General features: G+C 43.0%; 1 protein-coding gene across 5 annotated transcripts in view; it reads right to left on the bottom strand.

The window, feature by feature from the left end:
• LIFR (LIF receptor subunit alpha) overlaps positions 1-25,948 on the bottom strand; it is a 358,981-nt gene that overhangs the window by 46,305 nt on the left and 286,728 nt on the right. For all 5 annotated transcript variants that reach the window (XM_029578437.1, XM_029578428.1, XM_029578458.1 and 2 more), the window contains exon 14: positions 10,233-10,412. In XM_029578437.1, the coding sequence (XP_029434297.1) occupies positions 10,233-10,412 (180 nt within the window). The remainder of the gene's footprint in view (positions 1-10,232; positions 10,413-25,948) is intronic.

Genomic DNA, 25,948 nt, shown 5'->3' with positions numbered 1-25,948 from the left:
CTCCAGGCAGGTCTGGCCAATGGTCTGGCGTGCAGTTCTCTACGGGTCCAAGGGGCGGCGCTTGGTTGCTTGCGAGGTAAGGTCCGTGGTACGTCCCTGGCTCTTCACCCGGATGTTTCTCGTTTCATTTGGGGTGCTAAGCACCTTCGCCCTCCATTACGTCTCCCTTGTCCGTCCTGGAACCTCAATTGGGTTCGTTCCGCTCTATGCGCAGCGCCGTTTGAGCCCTTGAAACGCGCAACTCTTAAGGATCTCTCTTTAGAAACGGCGTTCTTGGTGCCGATTGCCTCGGCACGGCGGGTTTCCGTGTTTCAGGCCCTGTCCTATTGGGAACTTTTCTGCGTTTTTTCCGGTTCCGGAGTGTCTTTGCGGACGGTTCCTTCCGTTCTACTGAAATTGGTCGTCTTTTCACATGAATCGATCGGTGGAGCTGCCCGTTTTTGCGGGCGGGGAGTCCTCTGTTCCAGAAGCGAGGGAATTACGGAAGCTGGACGTAGCCCTTCTTCGATACCTGGAGGTTACTAATCAGTCTTCGGGTTACGGATCATCGGTTGGTTCTGTTCTCTGGTCCAGAGAAAGGAGCCGCAGCGTCACGCACGACGATCGCCCGTTGGCTCAAGGAGGCCATTGGTTCGGCGTCCTTGGTGCAGGGAAAACCGCTTCCTGTGGGGCTGCGGGCTCACTCGCCTCGATCTCAAGTGGCGTCTTGGGCGGAATCTTCTCAGGTGTCGCCTCACGAGATTTGCAGGGCGGCTACCTGGAAGTCGTTGCATACCTTCATCAGGCATTACCGGTTGGATGTCCGGGCTACCGATTCCGGGGGTTTTTGGAGAGAGGGTACTCCGAGCGGGACTCTCTGCTTCCCACCCTCAGTAGGTTTGCTCTGGTACATCCCAGGTGTCCTGGACTGATCCTGGTACGTACAGGGAAAGGAAAATTAGTTTCTTACCTGATAATTTTCGTTCCTGTAGTACCAAGGATCAGTCCAGGATCCCGCCCGAAGTGCTGAGCTGCAGTAATGGAGAGTCCGCTCTTTGTTCTGCATTAATCTGTTCCGCTGGTTTAGCTCTCTCGGTTGGAGAGTCTGTTTCCAGGAGGGGTGTTTCTTTCCCCGTTCTATTAGCGGTTTCTAGCTAGTTTTAGTTCTCTGGTTGTGTTCTACTTTGACATTACGTATGACTGAGGGGCTGTGACTGGCACAGGGGCATATATGGCTCCGCCCACAAGTTTTAGTCTGTCTCCATCTACTGGTGCGGAGTCACAACCCAGGTGTCCTGGACTGATCCTTGGTACTACAGGAACGAAAATTATCAGGTAAGAAACTAATTTTCCTTTATTACAACAAAAAAAAATGAGAAATCAGTGAAAAAAATGACTTATTGTTCCAAGTAAATATTTTTTGTAATAAACACTGATAAAGTCCTGGAAAAAAAATAAAATAAAAACTGAAAATGAAGGCCCCTATAGATATGTTTTATGTTTATATGTTTTAAGGAGAATCCATGTGATAAGTTTTGCATACTCTGTTATACTAGCGAGATTGTATGGTCCTACTTTTCTCTCTGGTATAAAGTTGATATATTTATAAAATTTCCACTGATAAGCTATGCCACCTAATCATTTTCTTTCTACACCCACGATTTCTAGAACATGAGTAAATCATATTCACTGATGAAATGGGAGACTGTCTCCATTTCTGTTCTACAAAACCAGCATGTGTCTGTATTTGCAGGACATATTAAATGCCTGTAGTGAACCATTTTGATTCATCTCTTGTTTGGAGTTTGCCAGAACTTAAGCCCCACTCATGTATTCCTCCAGTAGATTTCTGTGAAAAATTGTGTCTTCACAGTAAAAACAGTCCAATCTATTTTTAAGTGAAAACTTTTCTAAACATACTACTGCCTGCAAGCTAAAAGAATTACAATACTACAATAAAACAATCTATTAACAGAGGCTCCTTGTGTGTACATTTGAACATCATTCAGTTTGTCAACATATTTTGAGTTTATTTTAATGGGTTTAGATACTCCACACAAGTTTACTTGAGGCATATTTCATGTACGAACAGCTGAATTAGATGAATTCAGCTCAAGAGTTCCTATAGTTTGATGTGCATCTCTGGGGCCTAACACACAAAAGAATCAGCAAGCCAAATAGATGAAAGTAAACTGCTGCTTTGCCAACATTTCAGTATCAGCTTTGGGTTTCCATTAGGTCTTCCATCAGAGGTAAAGCAGTAAAATGTCCTTTTCTGACTTGCTTAGGGTGCTGGGTCTTTTCCGATTCTGAACACAGTCTCTATATTTTGTGCCACAGCATAGAGTCATTTGTAATATGTTGATTTTGAACACGTCCTGACTTACATTTTCTTTATTGCCCAATAACCATAGACCTATTTGCCTGTGGCTAAAAGAGAAACTCAGCAGCTGGGGTAAAGGGTGGGGTTTGGGAGTACATACATCAGAGCTGAGAGAGATAACAGTCCCTTCTAAAGTGGCATGTTTAATGCCAAGCTGAGAAAATCCTAACAAAGTACCTATATTGGAATTCAGCGTATAAGCTCAGGGCCAGATTTAAGAGTTTTGTGTCCACAGGCATGGCTGGAAAGTGGGAGACCTTAGCGATGAAAACTGAGGGAACTCCCTTCTCACTCCCATCACCTCCCAAAATGCCAGAACAGCACACCTTCGAAGTGGATTGGTAGAGCAGGCTCCTCCTCAGCACAGCCTTTTTGGCCTGGGTACTTAAGTTGGCACCTTTAAAATTTGGTGCCCTGGGCAATTGATTATGTTGCCTATGCCTAAATTGGGCCTGTACAAGTTTCAATGGTTGGCTAAGTCCCTTGGACCTAGATGGGAGAGCCTGTATGGTTCCTTTTCTCTTTTTCTCCCCATCACCAAACACTGAGGCAGAACAACACAGCTGAAAGAGGTGAATACTTACAAACACCTGCAATATCATGCAAAAGGTCTCCCAGGAAAAGCTCGCTCTTTGGCTGTGTGCTGCAGCCATCTGAAATGTATGGAGAGAGAGAAGGCCCTTCCACAGAGCATACTGGCAAGCTGGAAAACCTGATCTGATCCACAGATGGTAAGGATGTTTAAGCCAAATATCTGCTTCCAGCCACAATCCCCCACTGCCCCAGGTTGTTTAAGATCTGGGAGTTAGTGTTGTTTTGCTATAACAGGTGTGCTATATAGGTTCTGAATGACTTTTTTTGCATGAGTTTGTGTGACTTTACAAAGTGCCTGGTAATAGAGGGATTTTGTTCACCGTTACTGAAATGACAACATAATTTAAAAAACATTTTCTATATTGAGTATCCCAGTTCAGCCAAGCCAGCCATTTAGAGATTACCCTAAATCAAATTAGTATGAATTTCATTTAATTGATAAATGTAGGCATTTCTTTTCCTTTTTGTAGTCTACCCCCAGAAAACACAGATGACACGTTCATCAGGCACTGCAACATGGCTTCTGAAACAGATTATATCTATATCTAGAATAAAGTTTATTATAATAAAAGTATTATATAGGATTTATGTAATTTTACAGGACTGTATAATACGGAATAAAAAACGGAAAATATCATAATGCCTCTGTATCGCTCCCATGGTGAGACCGCACCTTGAATACTATGTACAATTCTGGTCGCCACATCTCAAAAAAGATATAATTGCAATGAAGAAGGTACAGAGAAGGGCTACCAAATTGATAAGGGGAATGGAACAGCTCCCCTATGAGGAAAGACTAAAGAGGTTAGGACTTTTCAGCTTGGAGAAGAGACGGCTGAGGGGGGATATGATAGAGATGTTTAAAATCATGAGAGGTCTAGAATGGGTAGATGTGAATCAGTTATTTACTCTTTCGGATAATAGAAAGACTAGGGGGCACTCCATGAAGTTAGCATGGGGCACATTTAAAACTAATTGGAGAAAGTTCTTTTTTACTCAACGCACAATTAAACTCTGGAATTTGTAGCCAGAGGATGTGGTTAGTGCAGTTAGTATAGCTGTGTTTATTTATTTATTTATAGATTTTTGTATACCAACCTTCCTCAAAAGATATCAAGTCAGTTAACAATACACAATTTCATAACAGTTCACTAAACAACAATTCACTAAAAAACCAAATTCAATTCAATTAACTCATCATAAAATCTAATCATAAAACATTTTATACTATAAAATAGTAAAATAAAATACAACTAAAATAATTAAATAAAACAACTAATATTAAATCTTTATCACCATTTAACTTAGTTTTTCAAATGGGTCCTTATCAATATTCATTCTTACCATCTCCACCTTCCTCTCTATCATTTGTCCTGGTCCCGGTATAATTACTCCTCAATATATAACTAGAAACTAAAATCTAAACTCATGAATGTGGGCCTTTGCAAATTATGCAATAATCAATTTGAGGCTCCACTTATATCATTAAACGACTGTTCAAACAACCAGGTCTTTATTAATTTTTTAAACTTCTGGATGCTCACTTCTGTTCTGATGTCTAAAGGAAGGGCATTCCAGATTTTCGGGCCAGCCAGGGACAGTGTCCTCTCTCTGACGGAGCTTAAATGTGCTCTTTTAGGGGACGGTAGGGATGTGAATCGTTTTCCATATCGTCTTAACGATAGAAATCGTGTGGCAGGGCAAGAAAATCGTCTTAGGCACGATTTTTTAGTTAAAAAATCGTTAAAAATCGTTTTTTCCGATTAGTGCGCACTAACTCGAGTTAGTGCGCACTAACTGAAAATGATACAATTTGACACTTTTCAGGTCAGTTAAGGTCAGTTTAGGAATGAATATGTATTCCTATTGGCTGCCCTCTTATTTATTCATGTTACCAAGTTTCCTACTGACAGTATATGGGGGATGGGAAATGGAAACAGTTGGTAGCTTGACAAAACAAGTAATGTGATCAGTCAATGTGACTAGAACTTGTGCCCTAACCCTGATACCAGGGGTATTGTGATCTTCCTGCACACAGTGCCCTATCCCTATTAATACCAGGAGTGTTGTGATCTTCCTGCACACAGTGCCCTATCCCTAATACCAGGGGTGTTGTGATCTTCCTGCACACAGTGCCCTATTCCTGATACTGGGGGTGTTGTGATCTTCCTGCACACAGTGCCCTATTCCTGATACCGGGGGTGTTGTGATCTTCTTGCACACATCCCGGTATCAGGGATAGGGCACTGCATGCAGGAAGATCACAACACTCCTGGTATTAATAGGGATAGGGCACTGCATGCAGGAAGATCACAACACTCCTGGTATTAATAGGGACAGGGCACTGCATGCAGGAAGATCACAACACCCCTGGTATCAGGGATAGGGCACTGTGTGCAGGAAGATCACAATACCCCGGAGGAGTGAGGGTCAGGCAGCTCCCCCCTGTCTGTGAAGCCAGCCTCTCACTAGTAATGCAGGGAGGGAGCTGTCTCAGACTTCACCATCCACCCCCCCCCCCCTCACCCACACACCATTCACTAGCTGGGACATGGGGGAAGTCAGGAGTGAGGGTCAGGCAGCTCCCCCCTGTCTGTGAAGCCAGCCTCTCACTAGTAATGCAGGGAGGGAGCTGTCTCAGACTTCACCATCCTCCTCCCCCCCCCCACCCACACACCATTCACTAGCTGGGACATGGGGGAAGTCAGGAGTGAGGGTCAGGCAGCTCCCCCCTGTCTGTGAAGCCAGCCTCTCACTAGTAATGCAGGGAGGGAGCTGTCTCAGACTTCACCATCCTCCCCCCCCCCCCCCTCACCCACACACCATTCACTAGCTGGGACATGGGGGAAGTCAGGAGTGAGGGTCAGGCAGCTCCCCCCTGTCTGCAAAGCCAGCCTCTCACTAGTAATGCAGGGAGGGAGCTGTCTCAGACTTCACCATCCTCCCCCCCCCCCCCTCACCCACACACCATTCACTAGCTGGGACATGGGGGAAGTCAGGAGTGAGGGTCAGGCAGCTCCCCCCTGTCTGTGAAGCCAGCCTCTCACTAGTAATGCAGGGAGGGAGCTGTCTCAGACTTCACCATCCTCCCCCCCCCCCCCTCACCCACACACCATTCACTAGCTGGGACATGGGGGAAGTCAGGAGTGAGGGTCAGGCAGCTCCCCCCTGTCTGTGAAGCCAGCCTCTCACTAGTAATGCAGGGAGGGAGCTGTCACAGACTTCACCATCCTCCCCCCCCCCCTCACCCACACACCATTCACTAGCTGGGACATGGGGGAAGTCAGGAGTGAGGGTCAGGCAGCTCCCCCTGTCTGTGAAGCCAGCCTCTCACTAGTAATGCAGGGAGGGAGCTGTCTCAGACTTCACCATCCTCCCCCCCCCCCCCTCACCCACACACCATTCACTAGCTGGGACATGGGGGAAGTCAGGAGTGAGGGTCAGGCAGCTCCCCCCTGTCTGTGAAGCCAGCCTCTCACTAGTAATGCAGGGAGGGAGCTGTCTCAGACTGGTATCAGGGTTAGGGCACTGTGTGCAGGAAGATCACAACACTCCTGGTATTAATAGGGATAGGGCACTGTAAGAGATGACTGTAGTAGATTGAATAAAGATCTGATGTTTCTGCTCTCCTCACACCAAACAAAAACAACACACAAGCAGAGAAGCCCTTCTTACAAAGCTGAGCTAGTGAGTTAAGTAGGAAGAAAAGTAAACATACTGGTGCCAGTGTGGCTACTTAAAAAATACACTTACCAACAATCAATTACATATATTTGAACTGTGTACAGTTCCAGCCAGGACCACCTTTCTAAAATGCACAGTGATTGGCAAATTCAACATGCACTAGCATTTCAGGTGCCTGCTAACAAAAATAATAAACAAACAAGTTCTAGTCACGTGAGTGCTGATCATTACATTACTTTTTTTGTCAAGCTTCCAACTGTTTCCATTTCACATCCCCCCAACCATATTGGTAACATCAATAGATAAGAGCACAGCCAGCCAATAGGAATACATACATACATATTCATTCCTAAGTGACCTTTACTGACCTGGGAAGTGTGAACACTTTGTTTCATTTTCTGTTGGTGTTCGTTAGTTTCCAGTTCCATTTCCCATCCCCCCAACCATCACCTCAGTGGTAACCTTGGTAACATCAATAGATAAGAGGGCAGCCAGCCAATAGGAACACATATTCATTCCTAACTGACCTTCAGTGACCTGGAAAGTGTTTATTTGTATCATTTTCAGTTAGTGCGCACTAAATCGAGTTAGTGCGCACTAACGGGGAGTTAGTGCGCACTAACACGATTTAACGATTTTTAACGATAAATCGTTAGAATTTCTATTGTATCGTGTTCTATAACGATTTAAGACGATATAAACATTATCGGACGATAATTTTAATCGTTGAAAAACGATTCACATCCCTAGGGGACGGTATTGTCAACAATGCCTTCCCCAAAGATCTTAAGTTGCGAAATGGGGTATGAATGCGAAGAGATGCGTTTAGCCATTCGATATTATCTCCGTATACTGTTTTGTGTATTAATAAAAGGCATTTGTATTGAATTCTTGCTTGAATTTGTAGCCAATGTAACTCTCTCAATACTGGTGAAATGTGATTATATTTTATTTTGTTGGTTAATAAACGCGTTGCTGTGTTTTGTAATAACTGCATTGGGCGTAGAGTAGCGTTTGGTACTCCCAACAGAAGGGCGTTACAGTAGTCTAATTTGGGTAAAATAAGTGCCTCTAATACTGTACAAAAGTCTCCTGTGTGTAAAAAAGGTCTTAATTTTTTCAATACTTGCAGTTTATAGAAACAGTCTTTATTTATGGCTTTTATTGACGCTTTCATATTTAACTGTGCATCAAGAATAGGACCTAAATCTCTTGCTTCGTTTTTAATTTTGTAGGATGGAAGGAGTGACTTTATTTCTAGTTCTATCTTCTCTGTTACTTTATTGTTCAAATATAATATTTCAGTTTTTGAGTTATTTAATGATAAAGACATGTGGGAGAGTAATTGTTTTATCGATGTGAAATATATTTCCCATAATTTTAAAGTTGATTGTAAGAAATCGTTTATATGTAATAAAATTTGGATGTCGTCCGCAAATAAATAATGAACCAGGCCAAGGCCTGCTAAGAATCGACACAACGGAGCCATATAAACATTAAAGAAGAGCCCTGCAGAACCCCTGTCCGTATGTTCATCGTCTCTGACTCTGTTTGGCCTAGTTGTACTTTGAAGGATCTATTGGACAAATATGATCTGATCCAAGCGAGCGTTCTGTCTTTTAGTGCAATTTCTTGTAACCTTACTATCAGGGCTTCGTGTTTAAAAAAGGATTGGATAAGTTCTTGGAGGAGAAGTCCATTACCTGCTATTAAGTTCACTTAGGGGTAGATTTTAAGAGGCGCGCGAACAGCCTACTTTTGCTTGCGCATCAGACTCAAGCAAAAGTACGCTGGATTTTAGTAGATACGCGCGGAGCCGCGCGTATCCACTAAAATCCTGGATCGGCGCGCGCAAGGCTATCGATTTTGTATAGCCTGCGCGCGCCGAGCCGTGCTGCCTCCCCCCGTTCCCTCCAAGGCCGCTCCGAAATCGGAGCGGCCTCGGAGGGAACTTTCCTTTGCCCTCCCCTCACCTTACCCTCCCTTCCCCTACCTAACCCACCCACCCGGCCCTGTCTACACCCCCCCCTTACCTTTGTCGGGGGATTTACGCCTCCCGGAGGGAGACGTAAATCCCCGCGCGCCAGCGGGCCTGCTGCGCGCCGGGCCGCAACCTGGGGGCGGGTACGGAGGGCGCGGCCACGCCCCCGGGCCGTAGCCACGCCCCGTACCCGCCCCCAAAACGCGGCCGACACGCCCCCGAAACGCCGCGTCGACCGGACCCGCCCCCCGACACGCCCCCCTCCGAAAACCCCGGGACGTACGCGAGTCCCGGGGTCTGCGCGTGCCGGTAGGCCTATGTAAAATAGGCTTACCGGCGCGCAGGGCCCTGCTCGCCTAAATCCGCCCGGTTTTGGGCGGATTTAGGCGAGCAGGGCGCTGAAAATCCGCCCCTAAGAGAATAGCCACTGCCATTAGCAATGGTAACATGGAATAGACTTAGTTTTTGGATACTTGCCAGGTTCTTATGGCCTGGATTGGCCACTGTTAGAAACAGGATGCTGGGATTGATGGACCCTTGGGTCTGACCCAGTATGGCATTTTCTCATGTTCTGTTCTGGGAAGGGTGACGGCAAGGACATATGATTGTACAGTTTAATTATCAAAATCTCAGGGGGACCTACAGATCAGAAAGTTAATTTTGGGGGAAGAGGGGAATTCAAGGCTGAAGGATCACCTAGGATAGTGGTTCCCAAACCTGTTCTTGGGGACTCCCAGCCAGTCAGTTTTCAGGTCATCTGCAATGAATAAGCTTCTAGGAGAGAAAGCTTGGGGCTGATTTATAAGCTCCATGTTGATTTTATTTCAGGTTTCTGCAGCTACTGCCACAGCACAATGATCTACAGCATTGTGGTCTGAAAAGCAGAGAAAGCTGAGAGAGGGGATTACTGTTGCTGGTCAAGAGATTGTGGAGGAAAGGGGGTTAAGGAAGCTTCTGTTGTTGAACAGGTGGTTGCAAGAGAAAAATGTGCTGTTGAGCAGAGGGTGGTAGAGAGGGGAGGGGTGCTGCTGGGAAAGCAGTGAAATGGGAGAAAGAATATCAACACAAGATGTGGGTGGAAGAGGAGGGAGTGGGGGATTCAGGTTAAAGAATAGGGGGGGGGGAAAGAGACATAAAACATCAAGTGGAGGGGAAGAGAAAAGGGGATTTATCGCAGAGCATGGTCAGTCTTAATTTCTTTGGTAACGCATCAACAGTGCACCACCCACACTGGTGAACAATTCATGCACAAAACTACAGTTAAAGGAGAAACTTACATCTTTGATGGTAGTTACTAGTTCAAAGAATGTATGCAAAGTTTTTGAAAACAAATGTTAAAAGAGCAACAGTTCTGAAAACTGGTTTAATACCATCTTTATTGCCCAAATTAAAAGCTATTTCTCTGTAAAGAAGAGTGTTTCAATGGTATCTAGCAATCGTCATAAGCTGCAACAGAAAACAGGGGGAGGGGGCAGAGGATCTTGATTCTGTTTATATACAGTCTAATTCTAATTTTTAAAAACTGCTATAGATAAAAATTAACATTTTCTATTAATAATCAAAAATGATTCATAAACTACATAAAAAAAATATATAGTTTCTTAATCTTACCAGAGGTCAGCAAAGCACTGGATTTTTCGGAGGAAAATGTTTCCCACTGCAAGTCAGAGAACTGCGATCCAAACGAGGGCCGCCACTGGACTATGTAACCACAGCTCACATTGGTATTGGAATCCCAAGTGACAGTAATTCCATCTTTGTTTCCAATAACATTCTCAATTTTAACATCTTCTGTAATACATAGTTGACAGAACAAACAATTTGTTTTGCATCTAAAAGCACGGCAAAGCTGACAATGTGCATGACTGGAAAGAAAAGTACTGTGGTCAAGTATTGAGACAGCAAGTACATGGATCACAAAATTCCATGCAAACACCTATGGCTGTATGTTGATGCAAGCTCTTTACAAGGAAAATGATCGTGCATATTTGATTAAGAATGTTTCTAAAGCTGCGCTGAATAAAAACCATAGCAATTGCTACATTAATAATCATTTAAGAAAATCAAAGCAGCATTTTCAAAAGTTTGCCACTAAAATTCCAATTTGGAAAATGAGACAATTGTACCGGCATACAATTTTCTTAGATCCAGAACATTTCCTACAATCAAGTCTTTAGAGACCCTATATCCTGTGGAGCGAGGGAATGTGAACCCATACTTTAGAAAGAATGACGTGTTATGTTCCCTTGGCGGGTTCTACCTGAACCTAAACTTTATCGGACAGAAGTTAGCAACGAAACAGAATATTTTTAAACAGTAGGATTTGCTGTAGAACTTGCTTTACAAAAATCTGCTCCAAAATAAAATATTTGATAGGTATAAATTAAATTCTTTCATTGAGTTGGAACAAATGTGTGCTTCAGTCAAACTATGGATATTGTGAATCAGAAGTAGGCGCTAGTACAATAACTCCAGTGAAAACCCTTCTTATAAGTTAAAGCTCAAACAGGACTTTATTCCAGGACCTAGTATCATTCACTTTATACTACACAATCTTGTATCTAAAATAATTTGACAAAATGTTTCATCCCACATGTCTCACTGTTCTTGAGAGTAACCAACACCTTTAGCTTTTAAAATATCAAAAAATGAATATTTATGAGAGTTAAGGTATTGCACATAGTAGCTCCAGTTTATGATAAATTGATAAGCATATGACCAGACAATAGGGATGTGAATCGTGTGCCCAATCGTTTTAACGATCGGGTTCGGCTGGGGGGGGGGAGGGGGGGGGAATCTGATCGTTACAGATGTGAATTGGGATCGGTTCCGATTCTAATTCACATCACTAATTTTTTTTTAGTGAGGCCCGCGCCGATAAAAAAAAACCACCCGACCCTTTAAAATTACCCCCTAAGCCTCCCCCACTCTCCCGACCCCCCCAAAACTTTTTACACATACCTGGTGGTCCAGGGGGGCCGCGGGGAGCGATCTCCCGTTCCCAGGCCATCAGCTGCGTTAAAAAAAAATGGTGCCGATGGCCCTTTGCCCTTACCATGTGACAGGGTATCCATGCCATTGGCCGGCCCCTGTCACATGGTAGGAGCACTGGATAGCCGGCGCCATCTCTGGCACCGGCTATCCAGTGCTCCTACCATGTGACAGGGGCCGGCCAATGGCACGGATACCCTGTCACATGGTAAGGGCAAAGGGCCATCGGCACCATCTTTATGAGTGGCAGCCGATGGCCCGAGAGCGGGAGATCGCTCCCGCGCCCCCCCCCCCCCGACCACCAGGTAATTTTAAAAGGTTTTGGAGGGGGTCGGGAGGGTGGGGGAGGCTAAGGGGGTCGGTTTTAAAGGGTCGGGTGTTTTTTTTTTTTTTTTTATATCGGGCCATCGGCGCCATTTATATTAGTGGCAGCCAAAATGGCGCCGATGGCCCGAGAGCGGGAGATCGCGCTGGGACCCCCCCCCACTGGACCACCAGGTAATTTAACATTTTGGGGGGGTTCGGGAGGGTGGGGGAGGGTAAGGGATTGGTTTTTAAAGGGTGTGGGGTGAGTTTAGGGGTTGTTTTGTTGTGCCGGTTTTCCCGCCCTCCCCCCAAATAATTCCCGTGCCCGATTTAAACGATTTTTGACGATAAATCGGGGGAATCTGTATTGAATCGCGCACTCTAACGATTTTTGACGATTTAAAAAATATCGATGATTTTTTAAAATTGTTCAGAGACTCGGAAACTGCTCACTTTGTCCCCGATGCCTTCATAATAAAAATTAGTAACGCTGGAAGCCTAGGTTAAGCCATTAAACCTGAGTCTATAATTTAGCCTATCTTCCTCCCCCCCCTTATTTTTATTGTATTTCTGCTTAGTAGTGGAAATGAAACACTAGTAAACAAAGTTTTTGTTTCCTTCAGGCTTTTTGGTGTTCCAAATAGATTTTTTTGATGCTGATCACAGATATTTCTTCGAAATTTGTACATCACATAAGGTTTTTGAGAAACGGCCAATTTTGTGTTACAATAATTGTGAAATTTTAAAACAATCTCGCGTACATATATTTTCTTGCTGGACAGTAGTTTTTATGATTTTTAAAATTCATGTCATATTTTTGACGGCCATAAGCAACGTAACATGTAACAGAGACTAACTTTTTTTAAAATACACCAAGAAACTCTGCCTGATCATGCGAGAACTTGCTTGGGCAAGCCCCAGCTCGGCTGCAAGATTCCAACAAATGTTTCCACGCATAAGTGATGCCAGGATAAAAGAAGGTGTTTTCGTTGGCCCACAAATCCAAGCTGTGATGAAGGACAGCCACTTTGATGGTCCTCTGCAAGGTACAGAACATGTTGCGTGGATAGCCTTCAAGAATGTCGTTTGTAACTTTCTACACAATTATAAGGCAGCAGATTATGTCAAACAGGTTGAAAATCTGCTTCAGCCATTCAAATTGATGAAGTGCAACATGTCATTGTTTATTTATTTATTTATTTAACTTTTTTATATACCAACATTCAAGACGGTGGTCCCATCATGCTGGTTCACAAGAAACAGGGGTGCAATTATAATAAACTTTACCATTTAAACAATAGTGCAGAAAAGCAGTTACATATAACAAGGGAAACAATAACTTGGAATGAGAAGGGAAATGAAGATCAGATAGTTATATATATGTATAAATAACATTGTAAGAGGTGGATATTAACGCTAATACTAGCGGAGCGTGTTGAATGAAGGGAGTTAGATGGAGTTGGAGTTAGGAAAGGCCTGCGTGAACAGCCACGTTTTGAGTCTTTTCTTGAATGTTGAGATGTTGGGTTCCATTCTAAGATCCGGGGGAATGGAGTTCCATAATGTTGGACCGGCTGTGGAGAAAGCCCGATCTCTAAGCGTGATGTGTCTGGTAGTCTTGGCTGGAGGTACTTGAAGTGATCCTTTGTAAGCATCTCTTGTCGGTCTTGTGGAATGGTGTAATCGGAAGGGGATATGGAGATCGATTGGGGCTAATTGATGGATGTTTTTGAAAATGGTGAGAATGGCCTTGTAGATTATTCTGAAGTGGATGGGCAGCCAATGGAGGTCCATCAAGATAGGTGTTATGTGTTCTCTTCTCCTGGTGTTGGTGAGTATACGGGCGGAGGCATTTTGGACCATTTGTAATGGTTTGGTGTGTGATGAGGGGAGACCAAGCATGATGGTGTTACAATAGTCCAGCTTTGCGAAAATGATTGATTGTAGAATACATTTTCTTCATTCCCACTTGGACTTCTTCCCAGGCAACCTTGGCGCTGTGAGTGACGAACATGGTGAAACGTTTCATCAAGACATTACCAAAATGGAGAAACGGTATCAAGGCAAGTGGAACCCCTCCATGCTGGGTGACTATTGTTGGACTCTCATCCGCGGACAGTGATTACAAACAAAAATCTGTGGCAAAACATTTTTAATTTTGTTTTCTGGTGCCAACATTGTCATTATAGCTTATGCCGCTAGACACCTAACAATGCTTAAAGTATATCGCACTTTTCTGGCAAACGGTACGTGATACAGACATAATAAATGCATATTTGTGTTCAGCTTGTTAAAATCTACTTGCTTCACCAAAGGTTGTGGAGGAAACAAAATGTTCCCAGAAATCTGTTTACCAGTATATTTTTGTTATGTTAATTATATTCAATTTATATATCTGTAATAATTGTGATTTTCCACAAATTTCTGTACAAGCTATTGTTATGTTTATAAGTAAAAACTCTAAAAAGAAAGAATTAAAAAAAAAATAATTAAGGGGCTTGATGGTTCAAATTTTCCTCACTCCATTAAGCCTGAGTCCGGAATCCCCTGTGGGGAAGAGGGGGAGATTATTTCCAAGGCCCTTATTTACACATCACAGTCTTGGTATACTGCAGTAATAAGTTGGAAGCTGATTGTTTCCAATTTAACTTTACTGATAATCAGATGAAAAATTTATAAAACTTGTCTTTTACAATTCTTTGTTCAATCCAGTCTATTTACACTATTGTTTTTTTCCACTATATCTGTGACTTTATGTTAATGTGTTGTTGTAGAAGTAGTTTTAGAGCTTCCTCCCATAATCTGGTGAATAGGGTTCTTTAATTTGTTACACCTAAATTGGATTTAAGTCCCATAGTGTATACCTTCATCCTGATGTATTGAAATTAGTTCTTACCCATTCTCATCATAGCCCTTGATGGTACCTTCCTCATTCCTTTTTAACATTCAGATGATATTACAGTGGACATCACTATAATCATGTCTTGATGAAACCTTTCACCATGTTCATCACTCACAGCGCCAAGGTTGCCTGGGAAGAAGTCCAAGTGGGAATGAAGAAAATGTATCTTCAATGACATGTTGCACTTCATCAATTTGTATGGCTGAAGCAGATTTTCAACCTGTTTGACATAATCTGCTGCCTTATAATTGCCTAGAAAGTTACAAACGACATTCTTGAAGGCTATCCACGCAACACTTTCTGTACCTTGCAGGAGACCATCAAAGTGGCTGTCCTTCATCACAGCTTCTCTGAAGTCCAAATTCTCCTTCTCCTAGGAATGAATGGAAATTAATTCTCTCAAAAGCCTTTCAAGGGCCCATGGAGCTCTCAGTGAGACACTCTCAAACTCCTTTTAGATGTTAAACATCTGGTCTCTGGATCTTGGGAGCTCAGGCAGATGGTAAAAATAAAACAATACCAACAACTCTTTCTGAGAAGCTAAAACAATAGTTCCTTACCTTACTATTTAGAAACCAAAGTGAACTGCTATCTAAATGATTATCCACAATACAGCTCATAATTTTAAAAATATAGTTATTGATCATATTGTTATTGATATGCCAATATATGACTTATGCTTGTTTTTTTATAATTATTTCTCAGCCTTACCTCTGCCTTATCTGATTATATTGTTTTCTCTTGAAGTGCTTTTTAAATATATTTTTTGTATGCACTTAAAATTCAATTAAGAAAATGCTTACAAGCACTTATCTTCTAATGCTCCTTCACAGAAACAGCCAAGAAGAGGCCCTAAAAGGAAGTGCTTGTAAACATTTCTTAATTGAATTTTAAGTGCACTGAAAAAATATATATAAAAAAATATGTGCTTCAAGAAAAAACATAATAATCAGATAAATAAGGGAGGCTGAGGTAGGGCTGGTAAATGATTATAAAAAAACCAAGCCTAAGCCTTAAGTGGGCAAATCAATAATATGATACCAACTCATAAAATTAAAAATACAGGGCTAGATTTTTAAAAAGTATTTGAGTGCATCCATGTGCGCGCGCTACCCAGCATGATTTTATTACATGCGCGCGCAGGTTATAAAATTCCAGGTCTGCGCATGCAAGGGGGCGTATAATTTTGCAAATACACGCGGCGACGCATCCAATTAAGGAGCGGACTGGGACGGAACTTCCCAACCCCCTACCCTATCCTCCCTTCCCCTTCCCTACCCTCCCCCTATCCTAGCTACCTCTAATTTTTTTATTTTACTGTTTGCTCCTGCAAAGGAGCAGGAGCAAGTTGCGCTCGCCGGCACCCACCAGCGTGCGATCCCCTGGCACAGCAGCAAATGACCTCTGTACCGGGAGCCTCTAGCTCCGCCCCCTTTTAAGGCCCCGGCACTTACACGCGTTCCGGAGTTCACGCGCATGGCCGGGCCAGTTTGAAAATTGGCCCGGCGCACATAAAGCCCGGTATTTACATGGCTGGGGTTTTAAAATCTATTCCATAATTTATTGTGGATAATTATTTAGATAACAGTTCCCCATGGTTTCTAAAACATAAAACAGTTCCAAAATATAACCAAAATGATGAAAGAATTTGTGAAATAAAATTTCCTTTATCCAAAATTAAAAAGAAGAAAGCCTGACATCATTAAGGCTGGCACAAGTCACCCTTTTTCTTTTTCAATTTCCGGGCTTCCTTCCATGAGATCTAAGGGTTCTTTCCCAAAATATACAGACTTAGGACCAAGAACAGTGACATCCTGCCCCCTATAAGGGATAACTAAAATCCACACTGCAAAACGGTGGCACTAGTTTTTATAGTTTATGGGCTTTACACATTTTGGCCTCCAACATGTGGGATCTAAACCCAACCAACATCTATCTCTATTCCCCCTGGGATGGTCCTCTTAGTAGTGACCTAGCAGGGCTCTTTACATGAGTTTTAAGCCAATCTGCAGCAAAAGTGGCCAGTTTGTCTTGTATGATATTCACAAGTAGCAAACACTGAAGTTTTCCGAAATTGCTGCCTCACAAGTAGATGAGATCCAGGTGTGCCTCTGTGTAGTCCCAGCCTCCCAGGAGGGGAAGAAGTTGATTCTAGAGCATTCCCTCTTGGTCAATCAACCTATTCACTCATTCTTTTGCTGCCAGACTCAAATCCTGGCTATACCTGCCCTAAAATGGCCCACCACTGAACATGGGTAATGAAGGTGTGTCCAATAATTCAAAGCAAAAACATTAGGGTGGTTTGTATGGGACATATGACCAGGCTTAGTACTGCCAACAGGATGACTGTCTGGCCTTATGCTGACTGAACAGCTTTAAAAAACTCCATATATGCATATAAATCCTACCATTGGTACCATTAACCTTGAGGTTTCAGATGCCTTGCTGGTCGCTGCTGCAAACTTGTTAATCCACAGGGTGTCAAGGAACGCCAGTGAGAATGCTACCTGAAACAGCATGGCCTCAAACATGAAAGCAGTGACACTAGGCAGAGCATACCAAAAGAGATTCAGCTGCTTGTGTATGAGCATCCAGCAAGAGTCACTAATAGATTAGGCATAAGAGATAAGCCCTATCATGGTCCTTTGACCATGAAGCTGTGCACCATATCTGTACTACCTTATAATTTACTTAAGTACACCAACCTAGCCAGTAGTGTGAACACCATGCTCCTGGACAGGCCTTGCTATTTGGCCTGCAAACTCTCATCTATTATCAAATCCTCAGGCACAGGGCTGCCCCTCCAACTGTAGTTATTCGGTTGTAACCACTGATGTAGGCAACTCTAGATTATGAGGGTAATGGATCGATGCAGCAGTCCACATGAACAAGGATCACTTGCAACAAGAGAGAAAGAATCGGAAATCTGGTTGCAGAAGTCTAGTACATGTTTCGTTAGCGCCATAATTAAAAAATTAAAAAATAAAATAAAAATACCCTTCCATTTGCCACTTGGTACTTCCCTCAGACCTTGAGAGAAAAAGTGAATGACTATAATACATCAGCACTATATGTTGTAGAAAAACCACTCTACCTATTCAGGTGATTTGAGGTAGACTAGTTCCATTACCAACAAAGTCAAACTGTGCAAGTTATCTTCTCCCTATCTCCTTGCAACCCAAAATCTGTAACCAACCCAAACAAATCACTCTTCCATCCCTCCAACTAGCCTTCTTAATGTTCACTTTGTGAACAGCAAATCTCACCACATTCAGGCCCTAACTGAAGAATACCAATCCTATTTATCACTGAGACCTGGATAGGAGAAGGTGGTAGTAACTTTCATTCAGCTATGGCTACCAAATTCACCATACATACACCCCCCCTCCCCACCCCCAACTCAAGGGCCATGGAAAAGGTGTTGCTGTAATCTTCAAACACTCACTGGCCCTGGAGCTAGCGGCTACATATCTGACTGCCCAGTAACGACACTCCAAGGCAATGAGAGACCTAAAACTGTACTTATCTACCATCCACCTGACTGCCACCCTGATTCCTTCCTTAAACTATTTGAATTTCTAGGCAATATCACTGCTACTACTCAAAACATCCTAGTTCTAGGAGATTTTAACAATCAAATAGAATCCCCCTTCAAAGGGGAAGCTACCAGCTTCCAGCACAATATGGATGACCTTGACCTCACCAAACTAATCAAGGTCTCTGTACACAGATATGGTCACACTCAAACCTAATTTTCTATTCTGCTAGCACCAAGATAGACTATCAGTGATCGCCTTTTCTCAGCTGGACCATAAACTTGTCTAAGCTGCCATCCCACAAACCCATTTCCAAATCAACTCAGTGCTTAAACCAGGAACCTCTTCTGTGTTACATGTGAAAATTAAAGCAATTTCATCAACAAATATCACCTCTGTCCCACCAGTTGTTCTAGTCCAGCAGTGGAATGACTAATTCTCTATAGCAATTGAGACTCTAGCTCCTCAAATCCAGTACTACCAGACCCCCAGGAATTGTCCATTTCCTTGAAGGTTTTCTTCTAAAACAACTCGAACAAGCATGGCGGAAACATCAACCTTTGTCTCTGCCAAGAACACTCCAAAAAATCAAAACTGCCACCCAGCAAGCCCATAAAGACTAATGTTTCCAACCTACATAAACTTTTTGATCTGATATTAAACTCTCCAAACCAGAACCCCAAACTCATTCTAATCAAAACAGAGGGTCACATGGCTGAAGACTTGGCCAATTTCTTCACTGAAAAAATACAATCTATTCATTCCTCTTCTCATCCCACTTCTTCTACCTCACAATCTATTCATTCCTCTTCTCATCCCACTTCTTCTACTTCACATACCCCTTGCAATCACTCAGGCAAATTCTGTTCAACTCCCTCCAAACTGGATCCTATTGCTGACTTGGACAATCACTCCACAAGAAGTGATAATCCTCCAGCAAATCAAACCCAGCTGGTGAGACGTTGTATGCGTTCACTAGATGCAAAGAGCTCCTAGCTCTCAAAGAAAAAGTCTTATCTCTGGAGGTTAGAGTGGCATATCTAGAAGAGCTAAGGGAGACAGAGAGGTGTAAACAGAAGACCTTCAAGGATGTAGTAGATAAATCCTCCAATCTGGCAACTTTTGTGCTGCCTTGGAGAAGAAAGGTCATCTAGAAGGAGAACATCTCCTTGGTGAGGCAGGAAGCAATCCTGTAACTAGGACCTGCCCTCAAGGTGATGTAGTATCCTCTCACACTAATGATATGTCTCTAGGAGCACCTGCCCAGGAGGGAAGGGTTAGTGCAGCCATTGTAGTTGATAATTTGATTATTAGGAAGGATAGCTAGGTGGCTGTTGGATGTGAGGATTGTTTGGTAACTTGTCTGCCTGGTGCAAAGGTGGAAGACCTCACAAGTCACATAAATAGAATTTTAGATAATGCTGGGGAGGAGCTAGCTGTCTTGGTACACATGGGTACCAATAACAAAGTGCAGGAGGGAAGTTCTGGAAGCCAAATTTAGGGGTTTTATTAGTTAGAAGGTTAAAATGCAGGACCTCAAGGGTACATTTTCAGAAATGCTCAGCATTCCACGTGTAGCACCCCAGAGGCAGACAGAGCTCGAGTCTCAATGCATGGATGAGACAATGGTGCAGAGAAGGTTTCAGGTATTTTAGGAACTGAGCATCATTTTGGGGAAGGGAAGCCTTTTCCGAAAGGATAGGTTTAACCTTAACCAGAGTGGAATCAGGCTGCTGGCACGAACCTTTAAAAAGGAGATAGCACGGTTTTTAAACTAGATGATAGGGGAAAGCAGACAGTTACTCAGAAGCACATGGTTTGGAATGATGCATCTTTACACGATACCAAGAGAACAGGGAAATTAGGGCATCCCAATAGAAGGGTTGCAATAAATGCTAAAGTGGACCAGGTGCCTTTAAGTAAAGAGCAGACAGAGCAGAAAAATTTTCAAATTACCCTGTCAACTGATAAGCAGGTTGTTAAAAAAAATAAAAAGTAATTTGAAATGTCTGTATACAAATGCTAGAATTCTAAAAAAAAAAAAAAAAGATAGGAGAGTTAGTATGTAAAACACTAGATGAAGAAATAGATATAATTTGTTTCTCTAAGACCTGGTGGAAGGAGGATAACCAATTGGACACTGATACCAGGGTACAAATTATATTGAGATGATAGAATAGATCAAATGGGGCATTGAATCAAACAAGATAAATGTTATGCAGGAATCAAAATGCAATGTTAAATCTTTATGAATAGAAATTCCAGGTGAAAAGGGGAATAAAATAGCTATGGGGATGTATTATCGTCCACCTGGCCAGAACGAACAGATAGACAATGAAATGCTAAAACAAATTAGAGAACCTAACAAAAGCAGTAGCATAGTAATAATGGGAAATTTCAAAATTAACCTTGACTGGGTAAATGTCACATCAGCACATGCCAGAGAGGTAAGGTTCCTAGATGAAATAAATGCTTTATGGAGCAGTTGGTACAAGAACCAACAAGAGGGAAACTATTTTAGTCCTTAGTGAAACACAGGATCTGGTGCAAGAAATATCAGTGTTGGAGCACAATTAGCATGGATTTACCCAAGGGACGTCTTGCCTCACAAATCTGCTTCATTTTTTTTTGAAGGAGTTAATAAACAAGTGGATAAAGGTGAACTGGTAGATTTAATGTATTTGGATTTTCAGAAGGCGTTTGACAAAGTCCCTCATAATAGGCTTCTAAGAAAACTAGAAAATCATGGCATAGGAGCCAATGTCCTTTCATGCAATTCTAACTGGTTAATAGACAGGAAACAGCAAGTAGGATTAAATGGTCAATTTTCTCAGTGGAAAAGGGCAAATAGTGGAGTACCTCAGGGATCTGTATTTGGACTGCTTCTTTTCAATATATTTATAAATGATCTGGAAAGGAATATGATGAGTGAGGTAATCAAATTTGCAGATGATAATAAATTATTCAGCATGGTTAAATCAGAAGTAGATTGTGATAAATTGCAGGAGGACCTTGCAAGACTGAAAGATTGGGTATCTAAATGGCAGATGAAATTTAATGTGCACATGTGCAAGGTGATGCATATAGGGAAAAATAACCCATGCTATAGTTATACAATGTTAGGTTCCATATTAAGAGCTACCACCCAAGAAAAAGATCTAGGCGTCATAGTGGATAATACATTGAAATTGTTGGCTCAGTGTGCTGCAGCAGTCAAAAAAGCAAACAGAATATTAGGAAGGGAATAGTGACTAAAACCGAAAAGTCTTACTGCCTCTGTATTGCTCCATGATGAGACCGCACCTTCAGTACTCTGTACAATTCTGGTCGCCGCATCTCAAAAAAGATAAGGTTGCACTGTAGAAGGTACAGAGTAGGGTGACCAAAATGATAAAGGGTATGGAATGGCTCCCCTATGAGGAAAGGCTAAAAAGGTTAGGGTTGTTCAGCTTGGAGAAGAAACGGCTGAGGGGAGATATGATATAGGTCTATCATGAGAGGTCTAGAACAGGTAAATGTGAATCAGTTATTTACTCTTTCCGATAATAGAAGGATTAGGGGCACTCCATGAAGTTAGCAAGTCGCACATTTAAAACAAATCAGAGAAAATTCTTTTTCACTCAATGCACAATTAAACTCTGGAATTTGTTGCCACAGGATGTGCTTAGGGCACTTAGTTTAGCTGGGTTTAAAAAAAGTTTGGATACATTCTTGGAGGAGAAGTCCATTAACTGCTATCAATCGAGTTGACTTAGGGAACAGCCACTGCTATTATTGGCATTAATAGCATGCGATCTACTTAATGCTTGGTACTTGCATCCTGGACTGGCTACTTGAAAAGAGGATGCTGAGCTTGATGGAGCCTTGGTCTGACCCAGAATGGCAACTTATGTTCTTAGGTCTATAAAATAATGAGTGGAATGGAACAAATAAACGAGAATTGGTTGTTTACCCTTTCGAAGAGTACAAAGACTAGGGGACACACAATGAAGTTACTAGATGATACATTTAAAACTAGTAAGAGATTTTTTACCCAACACATAATTAAGCTCTTGAATTCATTGCCAGATGTGGTGAAAGCTATGGGGCGGATTTTAAGAGCCCTGCTTGCGTAAATCCGCCCGGATTTACGCGAGCAGGGCCCTGCACGCCGGTGCGCCTATGTTCAGTAGGCCTACTGGCGCGCGCAGAGCCCCGGGACTCGCGTAAGTCCCGGGGTTTTCCGAGGGGGGCGTGTCGGGGGCGGGGCCGATCGGCACGTCGTTTACGGGGTGGGACACGGCGTTTCGGGGGGCGGGCCAGGGGCGTGGTTTCGGCCCGGGGGCATGGCCGCGCCCTCTGGAACCGCCCCCGGGTTGCGTCTAGGCGTGCCAGCGGCCTGCTGGCGTGCGGGGATTTACTTCTCCCTCTGGGAGGCGTAAATCCCCCAACAAAGGTGGGGGGGGGGGGGTTTAGACAAGGGCTGGGGGGATGGGTTAGGTAGAGGAAGGGAGGGGAAGGTGAGGGGAGGGCGTTAGCGAATTCCCTCCGAGGCCGCTCCGATTTCGGAGCGGCCTCGGAGGGAACGGAGGTAGGCTGCGCGGCTCGGCGTGCGCCAGCTACACGGAATCGGTAGCCTTGCGCGCGCCGATCCAGGATTTTAGCGGATACGCGCAGCTACGTACGTATCTACTAAAATCCCGCGTACTTGTTTGCGCCTGGAGCGCCAACAAAAGTACGCCAAAGCGCCATTTTTGGAAATCTACCCCTATGAGTGTAGCTATGTCTAAAAAAGATTTGGACAAGTTTCTGGAGAACAGTCCATAAACAATTATTAAGGTGGACTTGGGGAAATCCATTGCTTATCCCTGGGATAAGCAGCATAGAATATATCTACTCTTTGGGATCCTGCCATGTATTTGTGAACTGGAAACAGGATACTACTGAGTTTTGATGGACCTTTGCTCTGACCCAGTATGGCAAGTCTTATGTTCTTAATCAGTCTGTGAGCCCATTAGACACAAATCTAGCTGCAACCTGAAACATTACCTAGCTCCCCGGCTAAACAATACAATGCCATTCTAACCCAAGACTTGCTACCCAGCTTGGTCAAAAAGCCATTACAAAACCCATCCTATAAATAACCTAGTGTTGACCCTAAAATAATCGACAACTATTGCACATTCTCTAGCCTCTCCTTCTTATCCAAAGTGGTGGAAAAAGTAGTTTACCTCCAACTCTTAGAATTCCTGGAGGAGTAGAATAACTTACATTGGCATAAATCTGATTTCAGAAAAGGTCATGGAAAAGCAACTGTTCCGTTGGCCATTGCAAACAGTATCTACCTCCATGTGTATCAAGGTATTGAGTCCCTCATTGTCCTATTTGATCGCTCAGGCCACCTTTGGCATGGCTGATCACCATCTCCTTATCCAGCAACTCAAGAACACCGGCATCATTGGTACTTGCCCTAAATGGTTTGAATCAATCCTCGCCAACAAAATGCAATCAGTTACATGAGCCAACAAACCATCCTGCCCTAGAGAACTCACCGGTGGAGTGCCTTAGGATTCAAGTCTCTCCCCTAAATTTTTCAAAATCTACATGAGTCCTATCTGTGACCTCAGCCAGTCCTTCAATATTGAGTGTCACCGATATGCAGATGACAGCTAACTCTGCATCAAAATGAAATATGACCAAAATTCATCCATTACCAATCTCAATAAATGTCTTACTGAGGTAGCCCATTAGTTAGTAAACACAAACGCAGACTAATCCCATCTAAAACAGAACTCCTCTGGCTCAGTCACTAGGTACTAGCAAGTACCTCCTTATATCCTAAGGAGTTGGTACAAAGACTATGGGTTCAACTCAACCAAAATCTCAGTGGACCCCAAATTTCAAAAATAGTAAAGATCCTCCTTTATGTATCTGCATCAGATCCGCCAACTATGCAACTTCTTTGATAAACACAATCTTGCTACTGTAATTCATGTGTTAAATCACTAGCTGTAAATCACTGTAAATTCCTTATACAACAGCATCTCCCAATATAGTTTGAAGTGCTTCCATTTCCTATAAAGTACTATTGTGAGAATTCTGGTAGATGCAAAAGTTGCTTCAGCATCAGGAATACAAGAAGATTAATCATCTGATGCAGAAAAAGAGAGACCCCGCAGGAGAGAACTTCAGGACATCTAGGAAAAGACAGTTACTGGAAATTTCCAGTTCCAACTTGTGGGTGAGAGATTTCCAAGAAGGGTGGGATTTGTATATGTTGATTTCCTATTCTAAAACACATCTGACCACATATTAAAATGGAAAATTATCAAGGTGTTTGAGTTATCAAAAACTACCTTATGGTAAAGTGATAGGATGAGTCAGATTGGAGTCAAAACAGGCCGATACAGTACAGTGCGCTCCGACGGTGCACACTGTTAACCTGCCCTTGGATGCGCGTTTTCCCTTACCCCTTATTCAGTAAGAGGAAGAAAACACGTGTCCAACCCGCAGCACCTAATAGTGCCCTCAACATGCAAATGCATGTTGATGGCCCTATTAGGTATGCCCGAAGATACAGTAAATAAAATATGTAACCAAGCGCACATTTTAGTTTAAGAAATTAGCGCCTACACAAAAGTTGGGCGCTAGATTCTGCTGGCACCGGGAAAGTGCACAGAAAAGCAGTAAAAACTGCTTTTCTGTGCACCCTCTGACTTAATATCATGGCGATATTAAGTCGGAGGTCCCGAAGAGTAAAAAAAGTTAGAAAATTTTTTTTAAATGGGCCGGTGGCTGTCGGGCTGAAAACCGGACGCTCAATTTTGCCGGTGTCCGGTTCCGAGCCCGTGGCTGTCAGCGGGCTTGAGAACCGACGCCAGCAAAATTGAGCGTCGGCTGTCAAGCCCGCTGACAGCCGCCGCTCAGAGTCAAAAGGAGGGTGCTAGGGACGCGCTAGTGTCCCTAGCGCCTCCTTTTGCCCTTTCTTCTACCTACCGCACCACCTAATTTAAACACGCCAGGAAAGCGGGCGTTCGTTCACTCTCTCCTCGCGGACTTTACTGAATTGGCCCGAAAGATTGTCATAATAATGTGTGATGACATGTCGTCTGCTATATGAAACATATGTTTATTGTCAGAAAGCTCTGTAAATAAACCTAGGTGACATCTTATCTGTTTGTGCTTATTAGAGTAGTTTTGGGGTTTTTATTTGTTTATATTTGGTTTAAAGGTGAGGGACATTAGGGTCAGCCTTATACCAAATTGGGAAGGGTGAATTAGGATAATTCGTCAGGGTTTCTTCTTTGGTAGTTTACAAGTTCAGGAAAAAAGCTAGGGCATGGCTTTTTAGCTAGGTCTTCCTCTAAGATCCACAACTTTGACCCAACTTTCTGAACCCTATATGAAGGACTGTTATACACCTCAGGGACATAACTGGGTCTTGAAGTTTCACAAGTAGGATTTCCTATACTGGATCTCAATATTTCATTAATTGCTAATTCTAATTTGACTAAGTTGTTCTGTTGCCTCTTTATTTAAATTTATTATAACCCTGCTTTGAGATCAACTTTTGGAAAAGACAGAATATCAAATGTTCATAAATAAATACTAAG

The sequence above is a fragment of the Rhinatrema bivittatum genome, chromosome 1 (assembly GCF_901001135.1).
Source record: "Rhinatrema bivittatum chromosome 1, aRhiBiv1.1, whole genome shotgun sequence".
NCBI classification, from domain to species: Eukaryota; Metazoa; Chordata; class Amphibia; order Gymnophiona; family Rhinatrematidae; genus Rhinatrema; species Rhinatrema bivittatum.
This window is presented reverse-complemented; position numbering and strand designations above follow the sequence as displayed.